Source organism: Ammospiza caudacuta, chromosome 3, assembly GCF_027887145.1.
Source record: "Ammospiza caudacuta isolate bAmmCau1 chromosome 3, bAmmCau1.pri, whole genome shotgun sequence".
Classification (NCBI taxonomy): Eukaryota; Metazoa; Chordata; class Aves; order Passeriformes; family Passerellidae; genus Ammospiza; species Ammospiza caudacuta.
In genome coordinates this window covers 6,458,207-6,470,310 of record NC_080595.1, presented here as the reverse complement: position 1 = coordinate 6,470,310, position 12,104 = coordinate 6,458,207, and the positions used below count along the sequence as shown (strand labels likewise).

The 12,104-nt window shown below is 50.2% G+C and overlaps 1 protein-coding gene across 2 annotated transcripts in view; it reads left to right on the top strand.

Moving 5' to 3' along the window:
* The first annotated feature begins 8,576 nt into the window (after positions 1-8,576).
* Positions 8,577-12,104, top strand: part of GALNT14 (polypeptide N-acetylgalactosaminyltransferase 14) — a 98,195-nt gene continuing 94,667 nt past the window's right edge. For both annotated transcript variants that reach the window (XM_058801901.1, XM_058801902.1), the window contains exon 1: positions 8,577-8,705. In XM_058801901.1, coding sequence (XP_058657884.1) covers positions 8,577-8,705 — 129 coding nt within the window. The remainder of the gene's footprint in view (positions 8,706-12,104) is intronic.

Here is a 12,104-nt window from a genome sequence, read left to right as displayed (position 1 = left end):
GATCAACCCCTTCTGCATTGCTTGGGAAGCAGGGTGGAAGAACTCCATGGATGAGCAGGCTGTGGCTGGAGAGTGGGCACACAGGGTCTCCATCAGTAGCCCAGCTCTTGGGGGCTGCCCAGAATATCCTCACCTGCCCTATTCCTCCAAAACTGAGACTTCTGGACTGTGAAAGGATAGCCAGCCTGGGATCCAAGCCCTTCATTGCATTCAGCACATGGAGGAGGGTAATTAAAGGAGTCATCCTTACAAGTCAGGCTTTTTGTACAGCTCTTCAAACCTAGAAACCACTCCTTTTTCTCCTGGCACTAGGCTCAGCTTGCTGAAACAAAGATTAAAAGCCTGGATTCCACTAAAGATTCTTCAGTGGCAGCCCAAACAAGCTCCCTAGAGAAGATGAACTATCCCCTGCACTGTTTGAGCTTGAGCTTTAGCAAAATGGACTGATGAGGAAAACATAGGTAGTACTGCAAAGATGAATTTGATAAAGGTGAGCAGAGCACAGTGGAGGCATGAAAGGCTGGTTAAGTGTTTGCTTTTATGTATAGCTGAGTTCTAGGTCTTTAGACAAGACTTAATCTTTTCTATAAACAAATAACACATCCATTTACATGAATAATCCACATTTCTTATGCAAATCATTTGCCTGCTGCTATTTCTACTGAGAATAATATTCAGTATAATTACCACATTTATTTAGTGAATCTATTTACACAGGATAGCTCTCTGTCCATGAACGCTCTTCACCAGAGAAGCCCAAAGAGCAACAGGGGAGGCCAAGCTGCCAGTCATGTGTGCCCTGTGCTTTCTATTTTTGTTCCCATGAAGCATTCTGGGACCGTTTGAGATGTCTGGGAGAGAGCAGAAGGATGCCAGCATCCTGCCTCCATCCCAGGGAGAGCACCTGCTGCTAATGGAAGGCAGCTCTCCCCTGCTCACCAGCCCGCTGCTTGAGCTCCAGCTAACTATAATGAGGCAAGGCACTTGGAATAATAACTTTCCTTTGGGTATAAGGCTATCTTAATTTTTTGTGTGTTTAAGTTGGTAATTGCCACAGAGTTTGAAAATCTTCCAGGTTTTACCACTCCTAATTATGTTCTCATGCATATGCATCCCCTGCTTGTGTGCTCATTACTGCGAGGAGATCAGAACCCCGAACGTTGGAGCAGTTCCCTCCAATTATCTTCCAGATGCAGAAGTTCCTGTGAAATGCCTCTCCTGCATGGGATGGCCCAAGGTGTTTGGAGAACATCTTGCTGTCCAGAGCACATTTTGCTCTGGGTGGTAAAATCAAGATGGGTTTCATCCCTCACGTGTCTCGCCCAGACTGCTCCTACCTGGGATGTCTCCTTGCTTGTAGCACCAGCCATTGAAATACTTGTTCAGGGGAAGTTATTAAGGTGTCCTAATGGAAAATATTTCAAGTTTCTAGGGCCCTGATTGCCTCTTTACCTGCTCTGTTTGCATCTATTGATCGTTCTGGTTCAACAAGACCCTCTGGGACTAACAAACACTAACAGGTTTGAATGCATTCATGAGGTTCTACGCAGGGAAAGAAAAATAATGCTGTTGGGCTTCTGACTTGTTCTTGCTCAATAACAGCAAAACAAATGTGTGCAATTAAACATTACTTTGTTTTCTAAACAGCAGCCTTGAAATTTTGTCCTCCTAATGGGAAAATCAAGCGGCTGCTTTGCTGTCTGACCAACAGCAGTGATTTGGTGATGGGAAAGGAGATGTTAATCCACCTGAGCACGTTCAGGGTAGAATACCATTCTCTTGTAGGCAGGCAGGATTTCTAGCACCGTGTGTGTTTTTGTGTAGGAGATCACAGTGGATCCGTGTGAAAAGATCAACGTGGAGCAAGCACAGCCATTGACATTACTAAGTCTTTTTGTACAGAGTAAATGTACAAAAGTTAACAAATAGTTAACTGCTTGTTAACTATTTGTCAGGGAGCTGTGGGGTTTGTAGTTGTCGGCCCCTTGGAACTTTTGTACTGTGAGAGAGGGAGGTTGCCTGATCAAATAGAAATCCCTGTCTTTATGCTTAAAGGATTGGATTGTGTATGAAGAAATGTCTATTCCTAGACACCTCACCTAAATAATGGGATTAAAACCTTAAGAAGTAAGGTGATGTGTGGCTCCCTGTCTCCAGTGTTTGTGCCCCCAGGAGAAGGGCAAGATAAACAGTCAGGATTTTTTTCTGTGAAAAATTTTACAGGGGGAAGAGGGTAAAACTTTCCACCCAGCTGTGAAAACCCTCCTTCCCCAGAAGTGCCTGGTGCAATATTGCATATTGCCAGCTGTGTTAATAGATGCCTAGATCCCAGTTGGCATTGGGCCATGCTTACATATCCCAGAAATAGAGATTTAATTCTGAAGTCTGCTTAACACCTGCACACAAAAGGACAGAGGCATTAAAGGTGCTTTAAGGACAAAGCTTTATTTTAGCTAATGTGTTCTCTCACCCATCACATGACTTGTTCTTTATTCTGTTGAGTGTCACCTGTCCAAACCACAATTATGGGCTTCAATGTGTCTGAGACACACAGTCCTGCAGCTGGCTAAAAGGGACTGATTTAGCACATTCAGAGCAACAAAAGGGTTTGGTCTGAATTCTGGCAGGGTTCTCTGCTTTTAGAGATGGATATGGGGGTGGTGGTGGGGGGGGGGGGGGTGTGCATGTGTGTGAATGCACACAGGAGCACAGGTGAGCAGCCCTGCTTACCCTGGAAGCCCCAGCAGCACTGGGAACATGGGTTTTACCAGAGCTGAGAGCTGCAGGGTGCCCAGGACCTCACAGGTTCAGCTGCTGCTGGTAAAGGTTCACCCGACCTGTGCTCTGCTTATTGATTGTGTGCTGCAGCTTGGCCCATAAAACTCTCTCTCTGCTGCCTTTGGTCTCAAATACCCCTTTGTGGCCATTTGCAGTGCCTGCCACTGATGGTGGTGCAGTGACCTGGAGCTAGGCAGCTTACCCCACCAAAACAAGGAAAAAACAGGTTGTGGGTATCTGGGGGCTTTTTCCAGAAAATAGGAACATCAGGAGAGACTAACAAGCACCAGAGACGTCTGGGGACAGACAGGATCCAGAGAGCTTTACTGTAGCAATAAAGTCCAGAGGCAGGGCAGGTCAAGGGAACTGTTCTTTGCTAAAATGTCCCTCAGTCAGACACTGAAGTCAATGTGTCTCCCTTCAAATCTCCATTGCTTTTCCCCTTGTTCCCACACCTGCTTGAACTGGCATCACTGGGCACCTGGAAATGCTGTGAGTAAAGGCTGCATCAAGTCCAGAAAAACCTGTGCTCCAGCAAATGGAGACAAGGACTGGGGATCATGGGAATGGAACACAAGTAAAAGTGGGTGCCCATTTGATTGCAGTTGCTGGGAATGGAAAATACCTTGAGGTAAGCAAGAATTCCCACAGCCTTCCCTCAATTTCACTACAGAGAAGTGTTTGCAGTTGTTGCAGTGGTGAGGGAGCTCAGTTCTGCCTCATCCATCAGTGCCACAGACACTAGCCTGGAGGTGGGAGTCTGACTTGTAGGGGCTGCAGGCAAATGTCTGGGTGTGTGCTCTTGCCCATCGACTTGGGAAGCAGCTTCTGTTGCTGCAGCTGACTTGATGAGAGTTTCAATTAACAAATGCTATTAAAGCAGCTCTCCTCTTTATTTTATTTTTTTTAATGCATGGCATTTCCTGACAGCTTAAACGTTTAATTAACTGGAGATGCCATCGTGGAAAGTTTGCTGGAGAAGAATGCTTGCGGTTTAATTAAAAGGAAAAAAATCCTTCAGAGGTACTGGAAGAGATCTGCTTGCAACACTGATGGTGGCAAAAAGCCTGCAGGAACTCCTGCACTTCCCTTTCTGAGTGCAGCAGTAGGTGAGGAGGTGCACAGCAACATCATCACCCTAGAGGAGAAGGTGAGTGCTTCACAGCTTCACGTTTGACCCTCCCATTTAAGCTGCAGATGTAGGACAAGCTACAATTCTGTTACCTCAGCAAGGGAGAGCAGACAGCCAATAAAAAGTTTTGGTTTTGTTTTTTTAATACTTTAACTTACAATTCTCCTGGTATTAGGCCAGAGCTCTCTCCTCTAACATTTTTGGTTTTCTCCAAGGGCACACAGAGAGAACATTTTTCATATAAGCACTGGTCTGATTTTTTTTTGGCTTCTGTTACAGCACAAAACAAAGGCAGATCTTTCCTGCCACAAAAAGTGTGGAATACTGTTCACATTACCTTCAACAGCCATCATGAAAGGTGTTTTTTGAGATGGCAGAGCACTCTCTGCCTGAGGTGGCAGAGAGCCTTGGCTGCCCTCACAGTGCTCAGGGCTGTGTGAGATTTAGCTGTGGGTAGGAACCATCAGCTCAGCACACACTTGCACCCCTGCAGCAGCTTTCCACAGGGCCACAGCACAGTGGTGTCAAGTGCTGCAGAGCTGGGGACCCCCATGGCAAAGCAACAACCTCCTTGCTCCTGTGCAAGGGACTTCTGCCCTCCCTCTCCTCACACTGACCAAGTGACCCGGAGGCTTTTTGAACAGCTGCAGGTCAGAAAAAGGAATTTTGTTCCCATATTAAATATCGAAGTCACTGACATGGCTGTTCACATCTGAAGCACAGCTCCACCCACAGAGGGCTATCAAATGGTTCTGAGTCATCTCTGGGAGCAGGCTGGGGCTCTGGGGTGCTGCTGGGCCAGGGCATGTGCTGGCTTGTTGTCCTGGAGCTTCTGCACCCAGGCTGGCACCTCTGCTGCTGGTGACGAGGGACAGCTGGGCTCCTGCTGAAACAGGCCAGTGCTCAGCACCTGCCAGAACAGCAATTTGGGAGCACACCAGCACACCTTCTGCCAGGGTGGGGAGAGAAACCTCTGAATGAACATCTTCCCCTGAGCCTGGAGGATGCACCACTGAATGAAATCCAGCCCCCTGTATAGCCACCTATCACCATGCAGACCCTTTCAAATGCTGATGTCTTATTTTTTTGCAGAGTCTTTCTGATATATGTGCCACTGGAGGCAGCACTTCTTCATGGGGATGGTCCACTGCCATGAACAGCACTGAGTGCTGGGCTACACCAAGTTGAACCAGACTCCTGTTAAAGCTACACCAGGTTGAACCAGACTCCTGTTAAAGCTACACCAAGTTGAACCAGACTCCTGTTAAAGCTACACCAAGTTGAACCAGACTCCTGTTAAAGCTACCCCTGCCAGAACCAGATCCTCCCCTGGCAGGGGAGCTCTGTCCTAGAAGCCCCTTTCAATCCAGAGCTCAGTGGAGCTCCTCAATCTCACAATAACCTCCCATGTTCAGCTGAGACTCCTCAGTATCCCCAAGCTGGGGGTGGATTTTGATCCTTTCCTCTGATCACTTCTCGACTCTGTTGGAGCCCCTTTCAACTTTCTGAGAAAAAACTGCAAAGTATTTGTGATCCTTTTGGAAAAGAAACACTCTGTGAATGGAATCTCAGATGTGAACTGAACACAAACCCCAGAGTACTCCTAGTAAAAACTGCACTGAAGCAGTGTCCACCTGGTTTGTAGACCCATTGAGGTTAGATTCCCTTGAAATATGCTTTACACATGTCCTTGAAACAGCAAGGAAAGCCACTTTCCCCTTCCACCCATCCCTCAAAGGACCTGAAGGGCCACTGTCTGAAGCTGTGATTGTGAAGAGTCCCCCTCCCACTCAGAAATCATGTCCAAAATATTTTTCCTGTCACAAAGCAATCATTTTCATCAGCTTTTCAACGCTGATACCAAAAAATGCCAGCCACCCATTTCCTAGATTGTTTTTCTGTCTCTGGCTGTACTGCCTGTAAATTTCCTTGTGTTGGAAACAGGTAATACGTTGTGGACCTCACTTGTGAAGCAGCTGAGATTGGCAGATAAAAAAAATTAGAGAAACGGGAAAGATATGGGTCAATAATGCAACAGAAAACTTTTTTTATTATTATTATTTTTTATACAAGTCTCTGAACCTCCAGATTTGTATTCTTGTTTAAATAGCTGTTTCCATCATCTGCTTGACATATTATCTGTCCCAGCACACAGGCACACCGTCAGGAGGAAAATCCTTCCTTGAGAACGACGCATCGCCAGAGCTCCTGGGGGCTCCTGCCTCCGCAGGGACAGCTGCACAGAGCTGGGATTTGCAGTGTCCCCCCTGGCTGGAATGGTGGCAGTGCCAGCAGGGAAACATCGGCCCTTTGCCGGGATAACAGCGAGTTATCCATCACGGCACCGAGCCCTGCCAGTGAAGCTTTCCCTCAGCAGAGGGAGTTGTTTCTCAAGGTAATAAGAAAAGCATTATCTGATTGCATTTTTGTCAGGTATGTCCTATTTATTACCTTACCTGTAATCTAATTTGTAATGTATTTCCTTGATATTTTCTATACTTCCCCTCTGTATTTTGTAATAGCTTCCCCTGAAAGCCTGACCTACAAAAAAGACAAGGTTTTTAATCCAGCTTTGAATGATAACACCCTCCAGGTGCCTTTATCTGGAAAAACTCTCCTTGCACAGAGGGAGGTCTGGTAGGAAAAACTCAGCACCCTCTGAAAATGTGTTGGGGGAACACTGTTTACCAGCAGCCAAGGTCACTTTGTCCCAGGCAGGAAAATACTTGTGGCTATTTTCTACTTGTGGCAAAGTGATCTTTTTGGTCAGAAAGCCATTCCTGATCCAAAGGAGGTATGTGAGAGGTAGAAACCAGTCTGTCCCAACAGCAGGAAAGCAAGAACACAACTATAAGTCATGTAAAAGCTATCACTGATGTGCCTCAGCTGCTGAAAGCTGCTCAGGTGTTTTACCTTGGCTGTCAGGAAGGAGCATAAGGCAGCAGTTTGGAGAGAACAGCACCTGTGGGTCCCAGCTAGGTTGGGCAGAGATGCCTCATGGTGGCAGAGGTGCAGTGTGATGCTCCAGCCACCCTGAACGTGGGGCTGAGGAAGGTTAATTGGCATGAGAAATGATGCATGCCATGGGAACAGGTCTCATTTTCAGGTTGGTGTAGGCTTCCCATGTAGCATCAGGTTGGTGGCTCACCAGGGCATGAGAGCTTTCTGCCCTCTTCCCACCTGGTTAGTTCTTCTCTTGCTTGGTTGTAAAGCAAAGTTCAAATTCACTGCCTGATGGACCTGGATTTCCTGCTTCTGGTAAAGGTGTTTCAAAGTCACACAGCTTTAAAACAAAGAAAGAGAAATGTCCCTTTTTGTGGATGCTAATGAAATTTTTATCTGGGCATCTTTCTGTGAATGTTGGGCCTGAGAGGCATGGATTATGTTAGGGAGAAGGGCTTATTGAGCCCTGGAAATAAATCAGAGGAGGACAGCGGATGAAGATCGCAAATGATAAATTAGCAAGTGACAGAAAACAACTGCAGGAAATAATAAAGCCAGGAGAAGTGTGTGGGGAAATGCATAGGAGAGGTTGTTTACAACATGTGCATTGGACTTTCCAGCATTTGACATCTTATCTCTATTTCATTCCATATGTTACTTTATGCATGGATTCCAGTTTTTATGGGGTTTGTTCTATAGTTTTTGCACTAACATGAATGACTCACATCTGCTCCAATACTTAATTTATTCTCTAATGTCTTCTGCAAAGGTTTGCTCAGCTCATGTAATACTTGTCAGTGGCGAGATCGGAGGAGCAGCTTCAGGCAGGTGAGCAGGGATAGCTGGGTGAGACAGCTCTTTTCTGGAGTTGCGTTAGGTGTTTTTTTCACCTGTAATTCCCACTTTGGCTGTCCTATATGGGCAAGCCTGCTGTGCTGGGGCTGTGTATGAAGCCAGCAGGGAACACCCCATGGGACAGGGATGACAGCTGAGGGCTGTCCTTGCAGGACCACGGCCCGGCACTAAGCTGCTGCCGGAATACCAACAGCTGATGATTATGATTTTATTTTTTAAGTGTTCTTGACAGCTCTGGAGACACACATCTTCTCTTCCAAATCCAGTAATTAAATTCCACCTACCTGAATTCCCCCTGCTGTTTCAATTGGTTAAATTAATCTTCCCATCATGTCTGAGCCTCCTCTGTGTGTTGTTGAACGGTGGCCTCCTCTCGCCCCGCAGTCGGGCGGGGACGGGCACCGGGACCGACCCGGGCCAAACTCGCCCAGCCCCGCGCATCCCTTGGCGTGCAAGCGGCCCGGGCTCACTCAGGGAGGCAGGGCAGAGGGATGGGCGTCCCCGGTTACACACGGACACCCCCGCACCCCTCGCCGTCCCCGTTCCCGGGGCTGCCTCCCCGCCGGCGCGGAGCGAGCAGAGCGGCAGCTCCCCGGGGACCAGCCCGGCTGCCTGCGCGCTGCACCTTTCCCGGCGAGCGGCTCCGGCTCCAGCCCCCCCTCCTCCCGGCGCCTCCTCCTCCTCCCGTTCCTCCTCCCCTCCCCTCCCCTGCAGAGCATGCACAGCCCGGGACTCGCATCGCCGGCTCCGAGGCGGGCGGGCGAGACCGTGCTGCCCGCCAGCCCCGCTGCCGCTGCCCCCCGAGCCGCCCGCGGCTCCCCCTCAGCGCCTCACGCTGCCCCCGCCGGACTTTTCGCTCCTGCCGAGGATGAGGCGGCCGACGCGGCGGCTGGCGCTGTCTCTGCTGGGGGTGCTCTGGCTCGCCGCCCTGCTCCTCTTCTTCTTCGGGGCGCGGAGGAAGTTGGAGGCGCCGGAGCCCGAGGGACACACGCCGGAGGTGAGGAAGGGGCGGCGGGGCCGCGGCTGCTCCGGCGGGACCTGGGCGCGATGCCGCCGCCCGGGGAAGAAGTTCCCGGCGGTTTTCGGGACCTCCACCCCATCGCGTTCCCCTTCAAGTTTGGTACCGGACCTGTGCCTTTGCAGGGGGGCACTGGCGCCCTTTCCGTACCCCCTGGGCTTGGTTTTCCCCCTCCTCTCCCCTCCGCTCGGTCTCGGACAGCGGCAGTCCCAGCCGCGACCCCCCGGCCCCGCTTCACCAGGAGTGCCCCGGCGGTACCGGCCCTTTGTCCCGCCGCCAACTTGGAGCATCCCATGGGGAGCGAGGGGAGCGGTGCTCCCCAAGGGAACCAGACGCGTGGTTCGTGTCACGGCTGGGGGACCGGCGGCTCCTTTCCCCCTGGGTCACGCCGTGCTCCCGGGCTCTGCCCTGAAGGAGAAGGGCTCGGTCCTGCCCGGGCTGACAGGACCGGAGGGGAGCGGACTTGCATGGTCCGCGTTCGGCGTACGCGGGCTGGGCGAGCCCGGTTAAAGCGCGGGTTGTTCGGGGCTGGAAGAGCAGGATCGGGCAATGCTGCTGCTCTGGGAGCCCCGGCCGGGCTGGGACGAGAGTGCCCGTGCATTCAGTCGCGCTTTCCGTGCCGTGTCTGAGTGCCCGGAGTGACAGCACGGCAGAGATGCGAGGAGCATCTCCTGCACACAGGGAGTGAGTGAATCGGAGGAGTTTCGCTGCCCAGACGAAGAGCAGGGGAGCTGCGAGAGCTTCGGCTGAACGAGGTCCCGGCTCCTCTCCGGCTCCCGTGTCCTCTCTTCCTCGCTGAGAGCGGCTGGGGTTTAGCTGAGGGTTAACTTTCCAAAGGACATAGATCAGATGCTGCTTAGTTGTACTGTTGTAAATCTTGAATTAATTAATCCGGGTTAGAAGCCCAGCTCCTGAAAATACTCCGAGATTGGGGTTATTGTGGCAGTGGAAGAGTGTGAGCCCTCCCCCCCTTTTTCTCTGTACCAGTGACACCCAGCAGTGTTTGGCCCACAATATATGACAAATTTACATGTTTGCCTCATCTTTGGAGAGTCTCATATATGTGTCTGTCACCTCAGCAACTGAATTAACGACTTGATTGGGAAAAAAAAAAAGTCAGAACTCATAAAGCTTACTTTGATTTTTTCATCCTGAGGAATTATTGGTTTTCCGTGTTTTTTTAAATAAAAATGATTGAGGAGGTTTCTTCAGGCTTTTGTAAATCTTTCAATCCTAGAAGAAGGGAATGATTCTATGTGACTTCAGGCCCCAAAAAGACATAATTATCTATACGTTTATTTATTTATTTAAGCTGGGGAAGGCAATAAATAAGTTACTGAAAGCAGAGTTAGGAGACGAAGGCTTTCTTAACTAGAACTGTGCTTTGGTATTGGAACTGTATTGGTAAAGATTGCAAAAAAAGACCTCCCCTGTTTGACAGGGGCTACTATAATCTCCTTGAAATGAACCTTGCTTCTCGCTTAGCACCAGCTGCCGCTGAATCACTGCCATTTTGCAGCCCATTTTGACTTTCTGCTCCCATTCAAGGCTCCCCAGCTCGGGGTGTAGGTTGCTGATGCTGTTACAGGCTGGTCTTGGCTCCCGCAGCAGGTGAAGGGAACTTCTGCCACGCAGGATCTGTCCCCACGTTTTGAAGCTGCCACTGCCAAGTTGCCATAACTCCAGCAATCTGACTGCTTAAATTGCCTCTCCTTCTTTTCTTCTGAATTTTCCATCCAAACAGTTGCATCTCCCTTGAGATTCATAAAGTGCAGATTGTTTTGTTTTGTTTTTTTTTTTTGTTTTTTTTTTTTAATGCATTGAATTTTTTGGCTTTGCAAACTCCTTTGGAACAGTATGACTTATAAGCTGCTTATGAGCATGGGGATGTGGTGTCCCTTCAGTTAACACTTCTGACTGGGCTACCAGAGGCAGGAATGCTGTGCTCCAGAGAGGAGCCTGGTGCTGTGTCCTCTTGCCCTGGCCACTGGGACTGGCTGCTACTGATGAAAACTTGAGAAGTTAAGGGTTGTCCTCCCAAATTCCTCGGGAAACCAGAGGAGGTGATGGATTGCTAACAGCAGCTCAAACATGGTAAGACAGCTACAGAGGGGAAATGGAGCAAATCCACATAAACTTTGCTGGCAGCATTTTCCAAGCTGTTCCCTCCCCTCTCCTCTCCCAGGTGAGCTGTGTTTCTGTGGATATGGGCACACCGTGTATCATGCCTTGTGCAGGTTTAACCTTTAGACCTTTCCAGTTAAGCTCCAGCTGGCATTGCCGCCCGTGCCTGTCCCCAGCAGGGCTCCCAGTACACATCCATGCAGGATGGCAGTGCCCGAGCTCCCTGGCTGGCTGTGGCACTTTGGTGGCTTGCTGGGAGCTCACAGAGCTGCTGCCCTTGGCTCCATGGATGCCCATCAATCACTGTTGTTTTAGTCTGCACCCTGCCCTCTGCTTTACCCCAAATCCCAAGCCAGGTCCAGGCTGCAGCTTCCCAAAGGAAAGCTTGTGATGTTTTTCTTGCAGTCCTGTGCTCCAAGGGGCAGGAACTTGGTTTGAGGGGGGGGCAATACAGTATTTGAGTCCTTGCTTTACCCAAAACACGCTGCTGGCTTGGCATCTTAAGGACCTGGTGAGGACAGGCGTTCGGGGAAGGTCTTGCAGGAGTAGCTGAGCTTTCCTGAGCTGCTCATGCCCAGCGAGGTGGGTGCAGCAGTCTGTTGTAATTAACTTGGCTTCACCTTGCCCTGTAATTTTTTTTCCCTTGTATTCCCCTGCAGTCCATCTCTGTGGATCTCTTGCTGCTGCCCAGTGGTAGGTAGGCAGGCAGAGGCCCCCCTTCTTGCCAGCCCTTGCTTCCCTCAATCCCTGCCACCTCCTTTCCCTCCTCCTCCTCCTCCCTGCTGCCTGCAGCTGCTGGTGGTGCATGCCAGGGCAGCAGCAGCAGGTTGGGGCTGGATTTTAGGGTGTGGGACTCCCTCCTGGCCGGGGGGTGTAGCAACCTTGCAGGGCTGGTAGGGTATGGAAAAACAAAACTGGCCGTGTTTAGGATCATGAAGTTGTTCCTGGGATAACTTCACCAGTCCCTCCAGTGCTGTTTTTACTCTGTTACTTGGGGTTTGGGGGTTGTTTTTTCTCTCTCTTCCAAGGGGCAGATCAAGCCCTGTTAGAACAGTCGCCCTTTTGCTGCCCTTTGTGCAGTCCTGTGACTTGGCTGGGAGGAGGAGCTGTGGCAGGGTGCCTGCCCCTGCCAGGGAGCTTTACCCAGCCCAGCCTGATGGATGGGGCTGTGAGGACACGGGGCTGCCCGGGGTCATGGATCAGCTGGGACTCGTTGAGCCTCCCTCCTCCCCTGCCTTTTGGTGGAGGGTTTCC